Genomic DNA, 19559 nt, shown 5'->3' with positions numbered 1-19559 from the left:
GAGTGATTGTGTGTGCTTCTGGAGGAGGGTGGAATATCCTCAAATGTAAACAAAAAGACAGCCACAGCAGGGAACCCACTCCCAGTGACAGACAGATTTTCTTTTATCTCCCTATTTCCCTACTTGAAATCCTCTGATCTCAAGAGCAGGGAATTCTCAGCAGCATCAATTCAGTCTGTTTCAGGCCCGTCTGAAGCACTTTTATCTCTGAAAGGGGAGAAAACTGCAGTCTTTACAATTGCACACAAAATAGGAATATGGAAAGTTTCACCAAATCGTACTTGTTAACACTTGTTTTAAAAGAACAGTTATGCAAAAATTAAAATTCAGTCATTATTTACTCAGCCCCATGCAGATGGAAAGTCAGGGGAAGTTTTGTAGTTAACAAAACATTTCTGGAGCTTCAAAATGTCTCTATACAGCTCGCCCAGCATAATCCAAACCTGCGGAAACCCTGAGATTGCAAATTGATTTGAAAAGACATTATTTATTCACTCATTTCAGACAGGCTGCATGTTAACACTTTTAGCTTAGCAGCAACAGTGAAGATTTTGGCTTTAAAAAGGTGTAAATAATAATTTTCAAATCAATTTGGATTCTCAGGGCTTCTGGAGACTTGAGTTACACTGGACAAACTGTATAGACACATTTTATGCGTTCTTTCAGTGTTTTTGCTGTGAAGCTCCAGAAATGTTTTTTGGACAATGAAACGTCCCTGACTTCAATGACTGAATTTCCATTTTTGGGTGAACTTACCCTTTAATCTGATTCAGCTTTTGATTAGTTTGCTTACATCTCAGGCTTTTCCACTATAAATGATGTACATGGAGCCCATCTCAAACGTACAACAAAGGGCTAATTTCTCTTTTTGTGTGTTGTGTTTGTAAAAAGGCACAAAAAATAAGTGAAGTATTTGCATGTTGGAGCGCAGTGAATCATTGTCACTCTTTGTATCAGTCCGCTTCAGTGCTGTGTCCTGACCTCCTGCTACTGTGGCACCAGTGATACCTTTGCTTTGGCTATATGTGATTAACTTTTGGGGTCTCATTTACACAACAAGCAACATTTTTTCTGACTTATCTCATTCTGTTAATTTCTTTCATATCAGTATTGTATAAATAAGGCCCCATTAATAGCAGATAATTAACTGTGTGGTGAGGACACCTCTGGATTCTGTGTGCAGGTGACTGAAAGACACAAACTGCTGTGTTGACACTGATCACATGACCCTTTAGATCATTTCAGCTGTTTGTTATTCAACTGTCCGACTACATTGTTGAGTGAGTGACTGAAGGGAATCGGCCACAAGTATTTGCACTAAACCAGGGCAGCCTGAGCCTGCTGTTACTACTCCTATTGTTTGTGGTGATCACATGGTTTCTGTGTTATTTCAGATATTTGGAATCTGACAGTTTTCTTGATTTTCAAAGGTTAAAAAAAATCAGTTACACTTTATAATAAACATTAGGAAAAAATGGGAAATTAACAGTTAGTAGTTCAGTTAACCAATGGAATGTGTTATATACCAGTTATTAAAGGTGCAATATGTAGGAATTTTAGTTTAAAACATTCAAAAATTAATTTAGTTAATAAACTAAAATTATCAATGGAATGAAGAAATAACAGTTTTATTATGACGTCTTTTTCTTGAGTTGCAGATATATCTACTGAAGTTAGCATGCTAACCATCCCGTTGCGGTCCAACATTCCTGTCCTAGTGGTGTAAAGCTCCGAGTCTGGACTACTAGATGCGCAGCTAAATGAGCTAACTAGCTAACAGCAGCCACAGTTAGCAGCAGTTAGCTGCTACTCAAGTGATATGCCCGTTGATTTTAGGTGTGAATTCAACAAGCGGCCAATTCTTACATATTGCACCCTTAAGCAATTGTAAAGGTTCATGAACATCATTTGCAACTTTTACAACTAAGAATTGCTTAATAAAGGGTTTATAATGCATTTCATTAAGAGAAAAATAACTGTTTAGTTTAATCAACAATACATTTACCATTTACTGATTGTTATTTAGTGTTTACTGTCATCGCTGAATATCAAATATAATGTATATGATCTGAAAAGCAAAAGAAACCTGAAAACCAATGAAGTTCTGTAATAGTCTGTTGTATTGATAACTAATAGGTGAAGTGGTAGTTTTCTCTTTCAAACACTCCACACCACTCGTTAACAGTTTGGTGCATGTTTGTCTATGTAATGTTTCCATTTTAACATGACTTGTACTTGACCGATGTGTAAATGCCAGCTTTTTCTTCAGAGCTTTACAATAATGTATTTATATCATGTGCAACAGATGTTTGGCTGTCTAATGTACTTAAAGTAAAATAGAAAGAGAACTTTGTTCATAAAGAAAATTGAATATGCTTCATCTGTTCACTTTCAGACTATGTGTTGTGTTGCTGCCAGGTTACAGGGTTCAGTCCCCATGGCTACCAGTGTTAAAATAGAACATGTGTACGGTAGTGAAGCCTTGTGCTGTTTCTCTTCCCACACAGAGCCATCAGCCTGTTTCTACAAACATCAGCCAACTAATGAACATCAGAGCGCCTGCAGTCAGACTGAAGATTTATTCATGTGTCAGAAGTCGCAGCAGAGGACTCAAACACCTGTTCTCTGCTCATTAATAACACCATCTGCAATTATTTCCACAAATGAATTATGTAAGGTACAATGAAACACTTTATTAACATATTACAACACAAGAGCTTCCTCCTGTTGCGGTGCATTCTGGTACACAGAGGTCATGTCCTTCTGGCTTTACGTGGGCGGCATCCATTGTGTGGCACGGGGGTGTTGTCAGTGATCGATACCACCTCCAGGCCTCCCATCGTCACGCCTTTGATTGCAGACTGCACGACAGAGAAAAACACATTCATTCATTAACAAAGTTAATGGGAACAGATCAACATGTCTGAGGCTCCTTAAATGATCCTCATTATAAAAAGACTGAAATTAATTTCCTCATGCAGTGACAGGCCTATCTGAGGTGCACTGCCACTGTTACAGACACATAGACACACAGAGCAGGGTCAGCAGTACACAATGCAAAACATGTTTTCATCCTTATATCCTGCTGGGCCCATACTTTCTAAACTTTTAAATGCTAGACTGTAACTTTAAAATAAGTGGCCACTTCTGCTCATCAAATAACCATGAAGACATTTTTCATTGAGCAAAATTAACAAGGTTCCAGCTTTTCAAATGTGAGGTTTTGCTCTTTTAATCTGCCGTTTGTTGGACAAAACAAGCTTCGTGACCCAGAACACTGGGAAAGTGCAATGAGCACTGTATTCTTTTTTTCGACATTTCATAGACTAGAAAATTACATTAAATGAAAAAAAAAATGAATGGATGAGCTATGGAAATGATCTAGTTGCCACAGCAACAACATTTCTAATGGTTGACCTGTGAGATTTACTATAATTTCAGACTATTAGGGGGGAAGCTACGGATAAATGAAAATGGGATCACAAGGCAATGATGCACAAAGGAAACGTTTTCTTCTTGCACTCACCAGACGGCCAGGACCAATACCTCTGACCACGACACGGACGAACGTCACTCCCTTTGCTGTGGCTTTCTGTTCGGATGAAGACACACACAGAAGATTGATGGCTACATGTTCAGCCAACTGGGTTTCATTTGGTAGAATCCAGCATTAGGAGAATGACTGATTAAGAGGTTAAAGGTCAAAACAGCCGCAAATCGTTCCTGTAGTTAATGCTTTGTCAGTTATCTCCACTGCACTTCATGAACACTATTAAGTCATCCTCTTTAAATAATGTAAAAAATGACAGGAAGGTCATCGAAGTTCATTTACATTAACAGAACTCATACACAGAACAGGAACAACCTTTGACTGTTGGCCACAGTAGCTGAAATATAATATAAGTTTTACCAGCGACTTATGACTTAATGTTAATTGTGATGAATTGAAGAGCTAAAACGATTATTTAACGATTAATTAACGGCAGATATGCTCGTTACAGCTTTGTAGTTGTGAGGATGTGCTCCTACTAATGTCATAGTAAACTGAATATCTTTTGGTCTTGGAGTCACCAAAATCTCAGGCTTTGTGACTGACTTCTTTTCTCAATTTTATAGCCTAAGCTAGGTAGCTCAATAGATAGGTAGCTCATTGATTATGTACATTGTCTGAGGAATAGAAGAACTTGACATAGAGGTTGACCAAAATTACTCTTTTTTTCAAATGGTAAATTTCTAGAGATAAAGCTGCTATTAAATAAAAAAACAAACTTACCATATTTTCATTTTCTGCTCTACAACATCTAAAGCAGCAGATCAGAGACTAAAATAATTCTAAGATTACGACAGCACCATGAAAACATTTCATTCCTTCAGTGTGTTTACTGTGAATCAGTGTGACCTTACCCCTGTTAGCCAGCAGACTTCATAAATCAGGCTAATAAAAAGTCTAAATGAGCACTTAACACCAACTGCTGCACTCTGTCACAGTCCTTCGAGAGGGCAGCTTACTTAAAACAAACATTTAATATTCAGAAATCAGTGTTGTTACACTGTGTTGAAGCAGGATGTGACCTTCACTAATATTCATTTATTTAAAACAAATGCCCGTCCTGCTTTGGTAACAGGGTGAGAGTATCAGATGGTAAACACTGAACCTGATCTCTCGCATTAAGCCACAGGTGTAGAACTTACCGCTGCAGCAGAGATGCCTGCAGTCTGAGCAGCGATGGGAGTCGACTTCTTGATATTCTTGAAGCCTTCTGTTCCGCAGGACGTCCTCACCACCGACTGTCCCGCGCTGTCTGTCAGCTGGATGTGTGTGCTGGGACAGGACGGGCAGTTCACAGGGTCACTTGCTTACAAATGATGGGAACACTCAGTTTTCGAAGAGTCAAACATCTTTATCCACACACTGTCATGCTGATGAAGCGTTATATGATCCACATAGCTGGTTTGACTGCATCACATAACAGCTAATGAAAATGTTGTGAAGTTGTCTGCTTTACTTCCAACAGCTTCTTCTGGTTCAGGAGTCTTTTCCTACAAATCACTTTCTACTCAACTTGACATCCACTACACGCCACAAGATTATTAATAATAACTACCTCGAAAATGTAATGTAATGTTCCTGTTTGATTACTTGCAGCTGTTTCTACTTGAAGTGATAGATGGAAGTTACAATCTGCTCTCCAGCGGCACACTAACAACACTGATAAATACTTTTCCATGCATCGTCTAATGAGGACTAAAGACCTTTTCTGAGTTGTGACGTTAGAAAACTTATTTCGTTTTTCACTCTGTCCATCTGGAAGCACAAAACTGAAGTTGTGGTTTTCATAAATTTGAAGGTAGGAAAAATAAAAAGCCAGTTTTTGTTGTTTTGACTTGCCACAGCAGAAACATCTATGAATTCATTGATGCTATAACTTGCACTCCACAATTTCCCACTAGACTTCACTGACCTAACCTAAATTATATGGAAAATAAAATTAACTGAGTGAATTATGGACTAAAATATTGATATTTCCACAAATATATAACTCATGGAAACAGGTTTCAATTTTCCAAAATGCCAACAATTGAGTATTTAATGACAGCTTTACTTGCAGATATCACTTACTTGTTGTATGTGGCTTTAATATGAAGGATTGGTAACTCCTCAAACTTCTTTCCTCCCCATCTCAGTGGACTGTCCTGACCAGGCAGCGGAGGAAAATGGCTGAGGGATTAAAACTAGGGTTAATTTCTCATCAACATTATTTATACTGTAGTGATTTGTGTTTATATTTAGTGAGTATACACATAAATTAAAGGAAAAATACCAGAAATACTTCAGAATGCTTTAGTCAGTGGACAGACATGTACAGATGCATGTGTTGGGTTGTCTGACCTGAAGTCTCTGGAGGTTTTCTCAGACTCTGTGCTGGATGCTGCTGTCTCCTGAAGTCTGACAGCACTGGTACATAATGCTCGCTGCAGCCCACTGCTTCCACAACTGGGCAAACAAAATATAATTAGCATTATCGTTATAAACCCGGTTTTTATTATCAAAAAACAATGTTAGGTCCTGCTATGATCACCACTAGTGTCATCAGGAAGTTATGTAAAGTCACAATGTAACACTCAGCATGCAGCAGGCTGACTTTATCAGAACTAACGTTAGCCGTTAGCTAAGTACGATGCTAGTAAACCAGACCCATGAAACACTTACAGAGAGCTCCCATTTGCATTTAGGGAAACAGCCAGCTGCCGACACGCGTTACTCACAGAACTAACTAATACACAATTTAATTTATACATGTTTCATGTGTTAAAACAAAACTATTTCGATATCAAACAGTTAGCTATTTGACACAACAAACGTGACATTGAAGGAGCTGGAAATCCAGACCACACCAGTAAAATCTTTTTGTTTTGAGGGGCGCCGTGCTCATAACAACATTCTTTTCACAAGTACATATACAACCTTCGCTTGTAGAGTTTAACGGATTGTATTTATATTTATTTGGTAGATATCAGAATATTTTTTCTGTATTGCATACAATGAGATATATACATATTTTATAAAGCTATTAACGTCATTTTCCCCCACTTTTGTCTGAATGGACCGTTCGGTTTCCTGCACAGAATTGTGGGTAGACTAGAAACATGCTGCCTTCAAGTGCTTTGTAAATCCTCGTAAATTTGAATAACTCCGTTGAATTCTCGCTTCCAGCCCTCAAGTAACAATAAATCTACCATACATGAAATAATGAAAAGAAAAAAATTTACATCGGGGAATAAAAATGTTTTTATCTTCCATTTTGGCACAACCTAGGGAACAACGTGGTTGAAAATCACACTTCTAGGCTGTTTTCATGAGTAGTTGCCAGCGTCACTATTTTTATGCACATACAGTGAATGCAACAGAAGAAAATGGCTGCGCCCTGTAGAAGGATGGCGAGTCGGTCTCTCTTACAGTTTTTGTCTAGTTTTAGCCGGACAGCGATCGTGAACACGGCGACTCGTCCGTTTTCTAGCACTTCTGTTTGTCGGACGGTTCTGCAGACTAAAAATGTGACGGAAAGAGCGAGTTCTCCTTGGACTTTGATGGCAGCGGTGTGTCTGCAGAGGCTTCCGGTCATTACAGCGGACTGCAGCCCCATAGAGGAGCAGTTCAAACAATTATTGCACCAGGTGCGTTTATTCAGTACTAAAAAGAAGCGTTAACAGTGATTATCAAAACGGGTTTTAGCAACTATATGAGGCAAACTATCCCACATTTACACTTTGAAATCAGTTCCATCTCATGATCTGCGATGCTGAAGAAGGAAAGGTTGACAGATGAAGTGCTCTATCGACCTATGGTTTACGTATCCTTCTAAAAACTATGGAGGCACCGATTTTGTTAACACTTATAAAACATATATTGTGTGACAGTGATACAAACATGTAGTGGTAAATATAAATCAGGTCAAGTGGGTCACACAATCCAGTGTAACACCTGACTTTCAATCTGGGAATGTGCAGTTTATGTTGTTTATAAGTCATAACTAGTAAAATGTGGTTTTAAGATTATTCAGGGAGGCTCTTTAATTTGACATACTGTTAGCAATCCACCTAAGATGTCTGGACAGGATGTTCAGTTTATAGAGACCATCCATATATTGCAAGAGGTTGTGCAATAAACAATATTGAAACCTCTCATTTCTTTTATACTTCATAAGGGACTGAGAAGTTCTGCCATTGCTGTGTAATCTGTCTGCTTGATAGGCTGTACATCAATTAACACTGTGCAGGCATCAATCTGATTCCTTTTTATTTGAATAATGTCTGTTTCTAAAAAGAATTTCCCCTTGTGGGATTAAAATAGTATAATAAATTAATAAATAAATAAATTTCTGAAAGGAAATATGGCAATATATCTGTTTCCTGAGTGAATGGCAAAAGTTTCTTCAGTCAGTCTCAAATTGAGATGTAACGCAAATTATTAGAAAAACAGAATTTTGATCGGCTCGACATATTACCATGAAGTTTATTCTCATAACATTTGAATTCCGTAAGTTTACAAGCATCGTAGTTGGGGGCTTATCTCACATACTTGGTCACTTCCACTTGAATTGCTTCTTTGTTATTACCAGAGATTGAAGGTGTGTACAAATAGTAGTAGATGAGGTCCTTAAACAAAAAATAAAGGGCATATACAGCATATGAAACAACAGGAAATAACAATAAGCTTTTACACATATTATGGTGGTGATTATATCCCTTTGTTACTAAATCATCATACGAGTGATGAAAATCACCCTTAAGTAATTTAAAATTATGATAAACATTATGTCTTTTTGTTGTGCTTTGTTCTTCTTCACATTTTATGCAGCTGTAGACACACTGTAAACACATATTGTGACATAAGTGGTGGAATAATGTCGAGCTACAGAGGGTAATGAGGTAGATCACAGTCACTTTGTTCCTTCACAAACATCAGACGCGCTGTGGCTTGATTTCAGATGGAGCAGGAGAAAAGCATGCTGTCGGACCACGAGCTGCAGCTGCTGGAGGACGCTGAGAGAATGAGTCGCAAGCAGGCAGACGACTATGACTCGGACGAAGAGGATGGCCAAGGGGACCAGGACATCATGTTGGCTCAGGACCTGGAAGACTCCTGGGAGCAGAAGCTGAAGAGCTTCCAGCCAGCGCCGAGGGTCAAAGGTCAGTATGGGAAATGGACAAAATGTTTGAACAAGTAAAGCAGAATATACACTGTATGAAAATATCCATAACTAATATAAGTGTGCCTGATAAAATACATTAGAGTGTTCAGCCTTTTGTCTTGCTCCAATCATTAATCAAGTAGGACAGAAAGAAAAAAAAGATAATCTGAAGGCGTCACATACATCTCGATGTAAAGTAAATTACCAGAGAGGAAAGAGACTTATATTATTTTTTTGACATTCAGAAAATCTACTCGCTCCAGCACTCCCAATTTGCATTTTATTCCCCGTGACATTTCCAGTGTTTGTGTAGATTTTGCTTGACAGTTTCACAGAGAGATGTAGCTGTTGTGAAGCGTCTGATGGTCCTGTCTCTTGTTTAGCTGATGTAGATAAGGAGCTGACCTCACCGAAGCGCTGCCTGGCCAACTCGCTGCTCCTTCTGGCCGAGCAGGAGGTCGGCGGGCAGAAGCTGTGGCTGCTGCCTCAGACTCAGTGGCAGGAGGGAGAAACGCTGCGGCAGACGGCCGAGAGAGCCGTCGCTTCCCTGCCAGGTAACACCAACATGACCTTTTAAATGTTGGTAGAAGTCATGTGTAAATGAAGCTGCTAATATTTTGATTCCCTCTACCTACCTCCCTACCTTCCATTTTCATTTACTAGAGCCCGACTGATACTCGATTTTCTGGACTGATAACTACCAATACTAGGGAGTAAAATCATTTCTTATATCGTTATATCAGCTAATTTACATTATATCTTATATATATCTATATATCTATCTATGTGTAATATAAAGTGGCCAATATATATTTGTGTAATATAAACATTTTTTGCAAGGATCCCTCAAATGTATTTACGGAACACTTGTGACAAAGATGTGAAATGGCATCAGGATACTTAACAGTTTAGAAATAAACTTTATTATCCAAAATGACATAAAAGCAATGAAAAAAGTCAACTTCACTGGGAATTAATTAATTATTACTATTAATTTTTAATCACCGAAAAGCAGCGCATATCGGACAACATATAGGCTGATAAGATATATCTGTGATCGGCCAATAACGTATAACTGATATTGGCCGGTAAACAGTATTCCATGCTTGTATCCCAGAGCTATTTATCCTCAGCAGGAGTGACCTGCTCTACTCTAAAATACAAGGCCACTCAAAAGATTGTGTTCACCCAAAAAATAATAAAATAATTTTCCATTAAAACTCAAAATTGAATCCGTCATATGAGTTGCCAAATGAATAGAAACTGTAGTGAAGACACTGACAAGGTTAGAAAAAATTATTTTTACTAGAAATAATAATTTTGTCCTTCAAACTTTGCTTTCGTCAAACAATCGTCCATTTGCAACAATCAGTATGGTTGAGGTCTGGTGACAGCACTGGCCACTTCATTTAAGACAGAATACCAGCTGACTGCTTCTTCTCTTAGTAGATTTTCATAGTTTGGAGCTGTGCTGTGGGTCATTATCCTGTTGTAGGATGAAGTTGGCTCCCATGAACTGCCGTCCACAGAGTATGGTATGGTGTTAAAAAATGGAGTGATGGCCTTTCTTATTCAAGATCCCTTTAAGATCCCTTTAAGATCCCTTTAACCTCGAACAAAGCTGCCACTTTACCCCAGATCCCACATCCAGCACTCCTCCAATATCTTTTCATTTGTTCTGTCTCACAAATGTGATCCAAACACCTCAAACTTAAATTCTTCTGTCCATAACACTTTCTCTAGTCTCAGTTTGTCCAGTGTCTCTGCCCATCATGATCTTTTCCTTTTGTTAGTTATTCTCAGATGTGGCTTTGCCACTCTGCCTAGAAGGCCAGCATCCTGGAGTCACCTCTCCGCTGTTGACGTTGATAGTTTTTTTCTCTTTCTACTCATTCTTTGAAGGAAGTAGTACACACCATCGTTTGAGATCTTTAGTTTTTTCTCGTATAGAGAAGCATTTATTTCTCAGAACGAGAATAAACTAATTAGTTTCAGAGCAGTAATCTTTTTTTCTGGCCATTCTGAGACTAAAATCGAACCCACAAATGCTGATGCTTCAAACACTCGACTAGCCTAAGGAAGGCCAATTTTATTGCTTCCTTAATCAGCACAACAGTTTGCAGCTGTACTAACATATTTGCACAAGGGTTTTCTAAAGACCAATTAGCCTTTTAAAGATCCTATTTGTAAGAAAAGTTGATTTTTGAGTCTTACTCCCAACTCGTCAAACACTGACGCATAGGGATGCTGTCCAACCCGACCTACAATCCCAAAGCGTCAGTATTTGACAAGTTAGGAATGAGACATAAAAATCAGCTTTTCTTACAAATAGGACCTTTAAACACGACAGACTTGGATTAGCTAACACAATGGGCCCTTGGACCACAAGAGTGATGGTTACTGAAGATGGTCCTCTGCTCACCGATTATTAAAAATGAGCCAATTCCAGCTAAAATGGTCATTTACCACATTTACAATATCGAGGCTTTATTTATAATCAATTTTAGTGTAATTTTGATGGAATAAAATTGTGTCTTTCTTTGAAAAAATAAGGAAATTTCAAAGTGACCCCAAACTTTTGAGCGGTAGTGTATTTTGGTTCTTTTTAAATATATCAACATTTTCACATTGCTTAAAGGTTCCTCACTTTTCATTTTTCTTTCTTTCCTTCAGTGTGTTATATAGGTAAATCATCTTAAAAGTTAAAATGGTCAAAGTCTGCACCAACAGAAGCTCCTCTCTCCCACAGAAAACGCTGCTCCTGAAACGCCTCGTCAGTAGTCCCGCCTTTAATTCTGTGACTTTCTGACATCACACTACGTCACACGTTTGTATCATTTATGCCTAGCAGCTAGTTTGGTGCGTAAGAATTGATTTAGCTGCTCTGTTGTTGTTAGCAGTGCTGGCTCATGTGTGTGTGAGCTGACCAATCAGAGCAGACTGGGTATTCAGGAGGGGGGGCCTTAAAGAGACAGTAGCTAAAACGGAGTGTTCCAGACAGAGGGAGAATACAGTGTAGATTTCCATGTAACTGTAAAATATAGCAAAACATGACATCTCTGAAATACAAGGGTGCATGTTTGGTTTCATAAGAAGAGAGACGATGCTCTTGGGGATTCTTCAAACAGACAAACAGAAAACGCACACTGAATACTAATTCCTGTATTTATGTCAGTGCATTATTTTGGAATGGGTTATTGTGTTGCAAAAAGAGCTACATGTCTCTGTTATCAATGCACTAACACTACTTAAAATTTAGCTCCACTGGTAGAGGCCTGATTCATGATTATAGATAATGTTTTTTTTTATTTTCATCAATAGAAGAGTTACTTCTGTTCTCGCATCTCTTTTGGAGAAAATTAACGGTAAATAAAATAGAATGAAAAAACCAGAATGAGCATATTGAAGTGTGAGGAAGGTAGAGAAAATTGTTTATAATGTATTTCAATTAACCTCAAGACCATAGCTTACGGCAGAATATAAGGTGCTGTTATAGGTTGTATTATTGTCAACATGCTCCATTTGCTGCATTATGGCTGTATCTACACTCTCATCTCTTCTGCTGCAATGACCCACTTTTATCCTCTGGATCATTTAAGTTTAATGCGATCTTATCTAAAATAGCTGTGTGGTATTTCAGTACAATCATCCATATTAACGACAACAAGAGGGTCGAATCATTCGAAAGCCTGCGAGCAACGATTCATTTATATACGCAGCGTTTTACCAATCAAATTCCCCTGGTAGTTCAGGAGTAGTTGTCATATCCACTTAGACGTCCGCTGGTGTCCTCTGTGGATTAGACTTCAAGAGTAAGATAATGACAGGAAGACACTCTGGGGTCACGGCTGGCAAAACATGGAACAAATGTTCCAGGGATTTGATAATGATCCCTCGCACAAGAAATTTAACATTAGCTGTTAACTGTCTCTCCTCTTTTTTTTCTTTCTGCATCCGATGGAAATCAAGCCTTTAAGCTCTCTGAATAAATAGCCTGTGACTGACTATCTTAAACTGTTTCACAACACTGCTCATGAACTATTAATGTGCCAACTCCATCAATCACTCCCCATTAGACTTTCCACTTGACATTAACGTGTGTCAGATGGAAGAGGGTTTTATTTAAAGTGTTTTACAGTAGCAGGAGCCAATCCATTTTTAATATAGCCGGACTCGGTGGGAATTGAATCTCTAACATGGTCACAGTGCTGCCTCAGCCTGCATGTTGAGCCAACAGGGAGCATGTGATTTAGATGACACAAGATTGGATTAGAACTTAATTGAGAAAAGTGTGTTGTTGTCACAGCATTGAATGAGAAACAGAGCATTGGGGTAATGCCACACTTAATTATGCGAGTAAGTAGTACGACCGCATTAAATTTTGGGAACATCTGCACTTAAGCTCACCTTTTGTCTCCAGATGAATTAACTCACAACATGTTCTTCCCCTCAGCAGCTGGTTTCAAGGCGACTTTCCTCGGCAACGCCCCCTGTGGAGTGTACAAGTACAAACTGCCCAAAGCGGCGCGGACCGAGAGCTCGGTCGGAATAAAGGTGTTCTTCTTCAAAGCCGTTCTGTCAGACAGCGGGCCCCCCGCAGCCCAAAACCCTTCTTTGCTGTGGCTGAAGAAAAGTGAGCTGCAGCGCTACCTGAAGCCAGCGTACATGATGAAGGTCGAACGATTCATCCTCGAACTGTGATGCACAAAGACAGGGACACTGACTTACAGAACCATATTTATGAGGCTCAGAAAGTTACCCTTGTCACTTGTCTGTCGTCCTGTATCATAAAATGCTCTTTCATTCAATATATGTGTATAAATAAATTGTTTTTCCAAACTAACTTTGTGAATTGTGGTTTTTAAGTTAGCAGAACTCTCAGAGCTCACCTGCACTTTACATTACCAAGTGATATCCACTGTAAAACTTCCATGATTTTAATAAAATTGGTCCTAAACATTGATTTATGATTAAAGCGGCTCTGTAGAACTTTGTCGTGCTGGAAACTGGTCATGTAAAATTGAAAGCGAATCTTAAAGCATTAAACAACTTAAACAAATTAACCGCTGGATTGTACATGGAACTGAGAGAGACGTCAAGGCATAATCTGCTTACATATGTCCAATAAAAAAAATTATGAATACATGAAAATTGCAACAAATTATTGCATAGAGCCCCTTTAAAATATTCATATTAAAAGTAGGCATAAAAGGGTAAAAGGATTACAAAGAGGTACATTTGAATACATTACAGAGACAGAAGACAATGCAAGACAACACTTAAGGAAAGGAAAAGAAGAAAAGATTACAAAAGCATAGTCCATACACCTGATTTTAAATTTTTCTTTTTATCAAGATTCATTCATTATTGCTTGAGGATATAACAAAAAAGTAAAACAAACAAACAAACCCTATGTCGCAATGTGAAGGAAAGTGAGAAAAAAATACCTGGAACTGCCCCTTTATCCGGACCCGCACCAAAAGTGGATGGGGTCTATTCTGGGCCAGGACCCATCCTTCATCCAAGTTTCAAGAAAATCCGTTCAGTAGTTTCTGGGTAATCCTGCTGACAAACCAACCAACCGATGAACAGTGAAAACATGAACCTCCTTTGCAGAGGTAGAAAGGCTTCCTGTTGTCGTTTAAGCATTATAGTCGCATTAAGGAGCGAATCGTGAGGTAGATAAAGTGTTCCTGTCCAATGGCACACATGTTACACACATGTACACATATATCCATATCTACATGTGTGTACACACATGAACAGGCTTTAGAGTTTTAGTTTGCTATTGCAAAGTCATACACACCTTGTCATGAGCAAGACTACCCAGAATGCATTTTTTGTAATCTTCAATATAATAAAACATGATAGATGAAACAGAAGAGAAGCTTAGAAAACACATTTCCTCTCCACTCATGTTGACAATGTAAAGGACGACACAATTTCATACTGTTTTACTTTGTTTAAATTTGGCGGACCCTGCCACCTTTCTAGCTTCAAACAGTGTTCTGCGGACCTTATTTTCCTCTGAGAACAGCTTGTTTATTCACCAGGAAAAGATAAATATTTCTGAGTTTGTATTATTACATCATTAAAATTGAAAATATAAAAAATCTGAGCTTGAATTTCTTCTCCAAACCTACACAGTGCCCCTTTAATCAAATTCATGTTAAATCCTGGTTGACTTCAAAAGAGCTTTTCTTTACTACATGCTCTTTCTCAGCAGGTCTTTAGTATACAGTGTGTTCACACTACAGGTCCTAACAATAGACCTTTTTCACAACTGACATTCTGACTTGTCATAGCAGAAAAAAGCCACAGGTGTAATTAATAACATTAACAATGGCCTCAATCCAGCAAGATATTCCACTGAGCCAACAGGCACAATACCAGGACCCAGGGACTGGCTCACATAAGTGGAAGCAGCATTACTAATGTAATTAAATGTACCTTTGCCTTGACTTTCACGAAATGTCAAAATATTTGCTGTGAAAAAGGACTGTTAGGAATTTCATTAATGCTGCGTTTTCTTGATTGTAAGAATAAAAGCAGAAGCAGTTGAGAATGACGATTGAGTACAGAGGCCTGTCCACAACAATACCCACACATGATGAAGCAGAAATGATCTTATATAAGCTTTCCTCTTGACTGCCTCAATATACTGAAGCATGTAATAGAATGCATGATGGGTCCAGTCAGGACAGGATGTGTATGAAGCTGTGATAATTGATTTGATGCAGCCATGGCATGACATTTTGGAGGCCTGTTATTGGCTGATTAAGTGCTTGAGTGGGGGTATTTCAGGCGGACATATTTTGAGTTCTTATTTTCACCTAGCAGTCAGTCAGCACTGAAGTATCACACTTAGACTTCGATGACAGGTACTTCTACTAAGCAGAAGAATATTTTTAGGTGACTCTTAAGTCTAAGTCTAGGAAACTTTAAGACTGTTTCTTTAAAGGATAAGTTCACCTAAAAATAAAAATATCAGTCATTATCTACTCACCTCCATGCCAATGGAAAGTCTTGTGAAGTTTCTACTGTAGTCTACAAAACATTCCTGGAGCTTCACAGCAAAACAGTGTTGCAGCATTCTCTTAAACAACTGAAGTAGATGGGGACTTGATTTCAATGTTTAGAAAAATAAAAAATAATCCAGGTCCTCTGAAGCCCCCAAATCACAACTTGATTTGAAAAGACGTTCTTTTTACACCCTCAACATGCGGTTGAGCTTGTGCACACACACCAGATGGGGTGCCAGCTTTTTACGCTTTTAGCGTAGAGGCTATAGTGAAGATTTCAAATCACTGTTGGTTCTGGGGCTTCCAGGGACTTGGATTACACTGGGTGAGCTGTATGGAGCCATTTTATACTTTTCTAGATTGCTGCTTCTTCATGCACAACCCAACCTACCTCAATGCTACTTTGCACCTCATGTCAATACTGTAAATATCTTACTTAGTTTATTTAGTCTATTTTATTCTTTATTTGATTTGTATTTATCTTTTCCAGGTACTAACTTGTTTGAACATGCTGACTTGTTTGTGTCTGTGTACAACTACTCCATGTGCCTTAAATTGCCCCCCGGGGACAAATAAAGTTTTTTGAATTGAATTGAATAGATTTCTTTTTGACGTTTTAAAACAAGTCCTCATCTGCTTCTGTTGTTTATGAGAATGCTGCAACATTGTTTTGCTGTAAAGCTCCAGAAATGTTTAGTGGACTATGAAACTTCACCCAACTTTCCATCTGTGTGGGGGTGAGGAGATCATGACTGAATTTTCATTTTTGGGTGAACTTATCCTTTAAGGCTGTATACCTTAGTGGACCACAAACACATAGCACCTCACCAGCCATGGTAAAAAAGGGGAATAAAATAATAATAATATGAGTTTAAACTGAAATTAGATCAGAAGGGCTCTTGCTGTGAGTTGTTTTGGTCTTTTAGAGCTGCAGCAGTTAATGAGAACACATGGAGCACTGAAAACTGAACACCGAATGTTATTGCTGCTGTTTGGAGTGCACACTTAATGCTGAACTGTGTGGGCCTGTCATGCCTGCTCGAGGTGAACTGTTAAGCTCCAGCAGCAGGCACGTTCTCATCATTTAACAATAGATGGCAGTGTTTGCACACCGGCCACAGAGGAGCACTGTGAGGCGCTGTGTAATTATGCCTGTGTGGTGACCTCAGAGGGGGACTGCAGAGAGAGCTTTTCTGATCAACTTGGCTTCCTCTTCCTCTTACTGAAAATATCCATCATAGCAGGCTAATGTTCCTGTGGAATATGGCTTTGATAATTCGTCTTAGGTAAGAGCATTCTGATGTTTCCGACCCATTCTCAGCAATCAGCCTGTTCTTTCTAGTCATGCCTGCTGGGACAACAGTTAATGTCGTAGACTTTTGCATTAGCTTTTTTTCCCCATCTTTATTTTCCAAGTTCGCAGGCTTGATCCATCAGTTGAGATGTGAGATGTGAAGGTCAGGGCGAGCTAATACAGGCCATTTCTAGCTTCTCGGTTTGCACACAGGACCACTTACTACTCAGCCGGCTGACGATGGCCCCCTGCTGCCCTCAGCGCAGCTCTGGTACCTGACGTCAAATCAAGGTGTAATCACAGGAACAAAAAGAGCAACAGCTGCCTTCATGTCCATGGGGAGTCCAATGAAAGTGTTTTTACCCAGTTTGGAGGGAAGGAGCCTGAAAGGTTAGTCGGGTAACACTTTATAAGAACCACCATTAATAAAGTGTAAATGTCTAGCTAAAACTTTATAAACCATTTATTAAGCAATTGTTTATCGTTAAGTTGCAACTGATGTTTGTAATACTTTGTAAATGGTTAATTAATACTGTGTAATTCATCAATAAACATTTATTGATGATAATTATTATAAAGTGTTACCATTGTAACTTCTGAATCATCTGAGTTGTATGTGGCCGTGTGTTTCTCTCCCCTCCATTTAAAAACTGTGTCAAGGTGCCCTTGAGCAAGGCACAAGAGAAGGCTGGTTGCTGGGCAGCTCGTGGTGTGAAATAATAATAATAAACACAGGATAGATGAATGTTAAAGAGGAACTCAGTTCCATATATTAAGTTATAATAGTCATGGGGAGTTCTGCTTTGACTGTGAGAAATGTCATTGAAATTACAATTTTTAACCATCCTTCACCAACTTTATGAAAGTGTGATATTGAACCCCTTGAGTACTCTTTAAAAGGAAGAGAGTTCTTTGTCCAGACCCTTTAGGACTGTCTCTCACAAGTAGATAAAGGCACAGTCCAGCAATATAGTATTGCCCTTTCTTAAATCGGTTGGGGTAAAAGCAGGACGGTCAAAAATGAAGCAGCAGAGACGGAGAATTTTAGTCCCAATTCTGGGTCATGCTCCAAAAACACTGCAACTCAGTAGCATCTTGTGGTAGACTTCCCCTGCCTAAATGCTCACGTTTTTTCGACCTCCATGCCAAAGTTTGTGATAGCGGCTTTTCTTATCAACTTGTTCTGATAAACTCTCGGTGTCACTATGACACCACCAGGGTTACTTGAGACATCTCCTTCTGGAGCCACGGGAGACTGTTTCCCAGTATTGTGTAATTGGTACTATCAGCTATTTATCGGTATTGATCAATTCTAGCCGACAAATAGCGACGATAATATTTAGCCAAATTGCTTTCAATGGTTTAACAAGCGCAGCATCTACACACGGATGGGTGGCAGTGTGCACCTTTGAAGTTGTTTTTTGCGATCTGCCAGATACCACAGAAGAAGAAGGAGGAGAAGAAGAAATGATGTGAATGTTCCGCAAGTGTTCTGAGAGGAGGGAGGAACCAAATCAAATCAAATCAATTTTTATTTATATCGCCCAAAATCACAATCACATTGCCACAGTGGGCTTTAGGAAACCTCAGGAAGATCCACAGAGGGGGGATCCCTCTCCCAGGACGGTCAGACGGGCAGTAGATGTTGCAGAAGTCTGTGAGTTTTAACACAACAAATCTTATCAGACTTGTGGAATATATAAATCGTCCGTCTTCGCTCACAACATCTGAATCTGAGCCTTTTTTTACCCTCAGGTGTGCATAAATTACAGAGTATAAACTTATTTTTAAAATATAGAATTGTGAAATTATTGGTTATCTTATCTGTATTCGAGAAGCAGGTCATTATCAGTATGGCTGAAAAAAAAAATCCATATTGCACACCTCTCATTAAAATGATTGTGTAAAATAAGTGTAGAAATGAATTCAAATGTTTTTCTCAATTTTTAAGAACAATTTATTTTAAGTTTATATCTCCAAGCATAAATTACACAGAGAGCTTGTACATGCACACTCGTACATGTTAATCAGCTATCATACAAAGGTACAGACCTGCTGATGCCAAAACCTAAACAGGTTGAGGCAGAGGTAGATCACGACTTCAGTTCAGGAAAGCATCTCACCTCCTCCTCCTGCCAGAGGCTGCCCCACAGTCTACCTCTTCATCCAATTAGATAGCACATGATAGCACCGGGATAACAAATGTCAACACAAAGGTCTCGTAGTTTTTCGCCACTGAAAAGGGTAAAAGAGAAACAGTAAATGCCGAGTGTGAGGCGGCTGATGGCCTCCTCTCAAGCCCTGCTGCAGCTTTGGAGACGCTTGCATGTATAGAGGAGGATGTTACTACCCTGCTACGCTGTCACATTCACACTGGCCTCATTCTCACTCAGGATTTCAAACTGATTTTAAAGCAGCCACTGAATTTTTTAACCTTATTCTTGTGATCCTTTGAAGTTCATTGCACAGAGGAAGGCACTGCCAAGCTGAGGGGCTCAGCTCCATTAGGGTGACCTGTGCTAATAATAGTACTCTCACTTATGGCACTGT

The 19559-nt window shown here is 39.0% G+C and overlaps 2 protein-coding genes across 3 annotated transcripts; one reads left to right on the top strand and one right to left on the bottom strand.

Annotated features, from left to right (window-relative positions):
- Nucleotides 1-2550: 2550 nt before the first annotated feature.
- Nucleotides 2551-6379, bottom strand: mrps11 (mitochondrial ribosomal protein S11). The gene is made up of 6 exons (XM_073464490.1): nucleotides 6212-6379; nucleotides 5891-5995; nucleotides 5621-5719; nucleotides 4693-4822; nucleotides 3527-3592; nucleotides 2551-2861 (listed from the first exon to the last, which is right to left on the bottom strand). Exons 1-6 carry the CDS (start codon nucleotides 6298-6300, stop codon nucleotides 2754-2756), a joined length of 597 nt encoding a protein of 198 aa, XP_073320591.1. The 5' UTR covers nucleotides 6301-6379; the 3' UTR covers nucleotides 2551-2753.
- A 536-nt stretch (nucleotides 6380-6915) lies between these two features.
- mrpl46 (mitochondrial ribosomal protein L46) lies at nucleotides 6916-13536 on the top strand. Of its 2 annotated transcripts, none has more exons than XM_073464653.1 (4): nucleotides 6916-7176; nucleotides 8490-8691; nucleotides 9077-9247; nucleotides 13150-13536. In XM_073464653.1, exons 1-4 carry the CDS (start codon nucleotides 6916-6918, stop codon nucleotides 13392-13394), a joined length of 879 nt encoding a protein of 292 aa, XP_073320754.1. In that variant the 3' UTR covers nucleotides 13395-13536. The 2 variants fall into 2 exon arrangements, with proteins under 2 accessions (XP_073320754.1, XP_073320753.1); XM_073464652.1 differs by having other exon boundaries at nucleotides 13147-13536.
- Nucleotides 13537-19559: the final 6023 nt, after the last annotated feature.

Source organism: Pagrus major, chromosome 4 (assembly GCF_040436345.1).
Source record: "Pagrus major chromosome 4, Pma_NU_1.0".
In the NCBI taxonomy this organism is placed as follows: Eukaryota; Metazoa; Chordata; class Actinopteri; order Spariformes; family Sparidae; genus Pagrus; species Pagrus major.
Note: the sequence above shows the minus strand (reverse complement) of the source record. Positions and strands in the feature narration are given on the sequence as shown.

Coding starts and splice junctions, on each gene's coding strand:
- mrps11 (XM_073464490.1), bottom strand. CDS start 6,300: ATGTATAAATTAAATTGTGTATTAGTTAGTTCTGTGAGTAACGCGTGT. Junction 4,823..5,620: donor ATTAAAGCCACATACAACAA/GTAAGTGATATC, acceptor GTCCTGTCCCAG/CACACACATCCAGCTGACAG. Junction 3,593..4,692: donor CAGGCATCTCTGCTGCAGCG/GTAAGTTCTACA, acceptor TCATCCGAACAG/AAAGCCACAGCAAAGGGAGT.
- mrpl46 (XM_073464652.1), top strand. CDS start 6,916: ATGGCTGCGCCCTGTAGAAGGATGGCGAGTCGGTCTCTCTTACAGTTT. Junction 8,692..9,076: donor GCCAGCGCCGAGGGTCAAAG/GTCAGTATGGGA, acceptor TCTCTTGTTTAG/CTGATGTAGATAAGGAGCTG. Junction 9,248..13,146: donor AGCCGTCGCTTCCCTGCCAG/GTAACACCAACA, acceptor TCTTCCCCTCAG/CAGCTGGTTTCAAGGCGACT.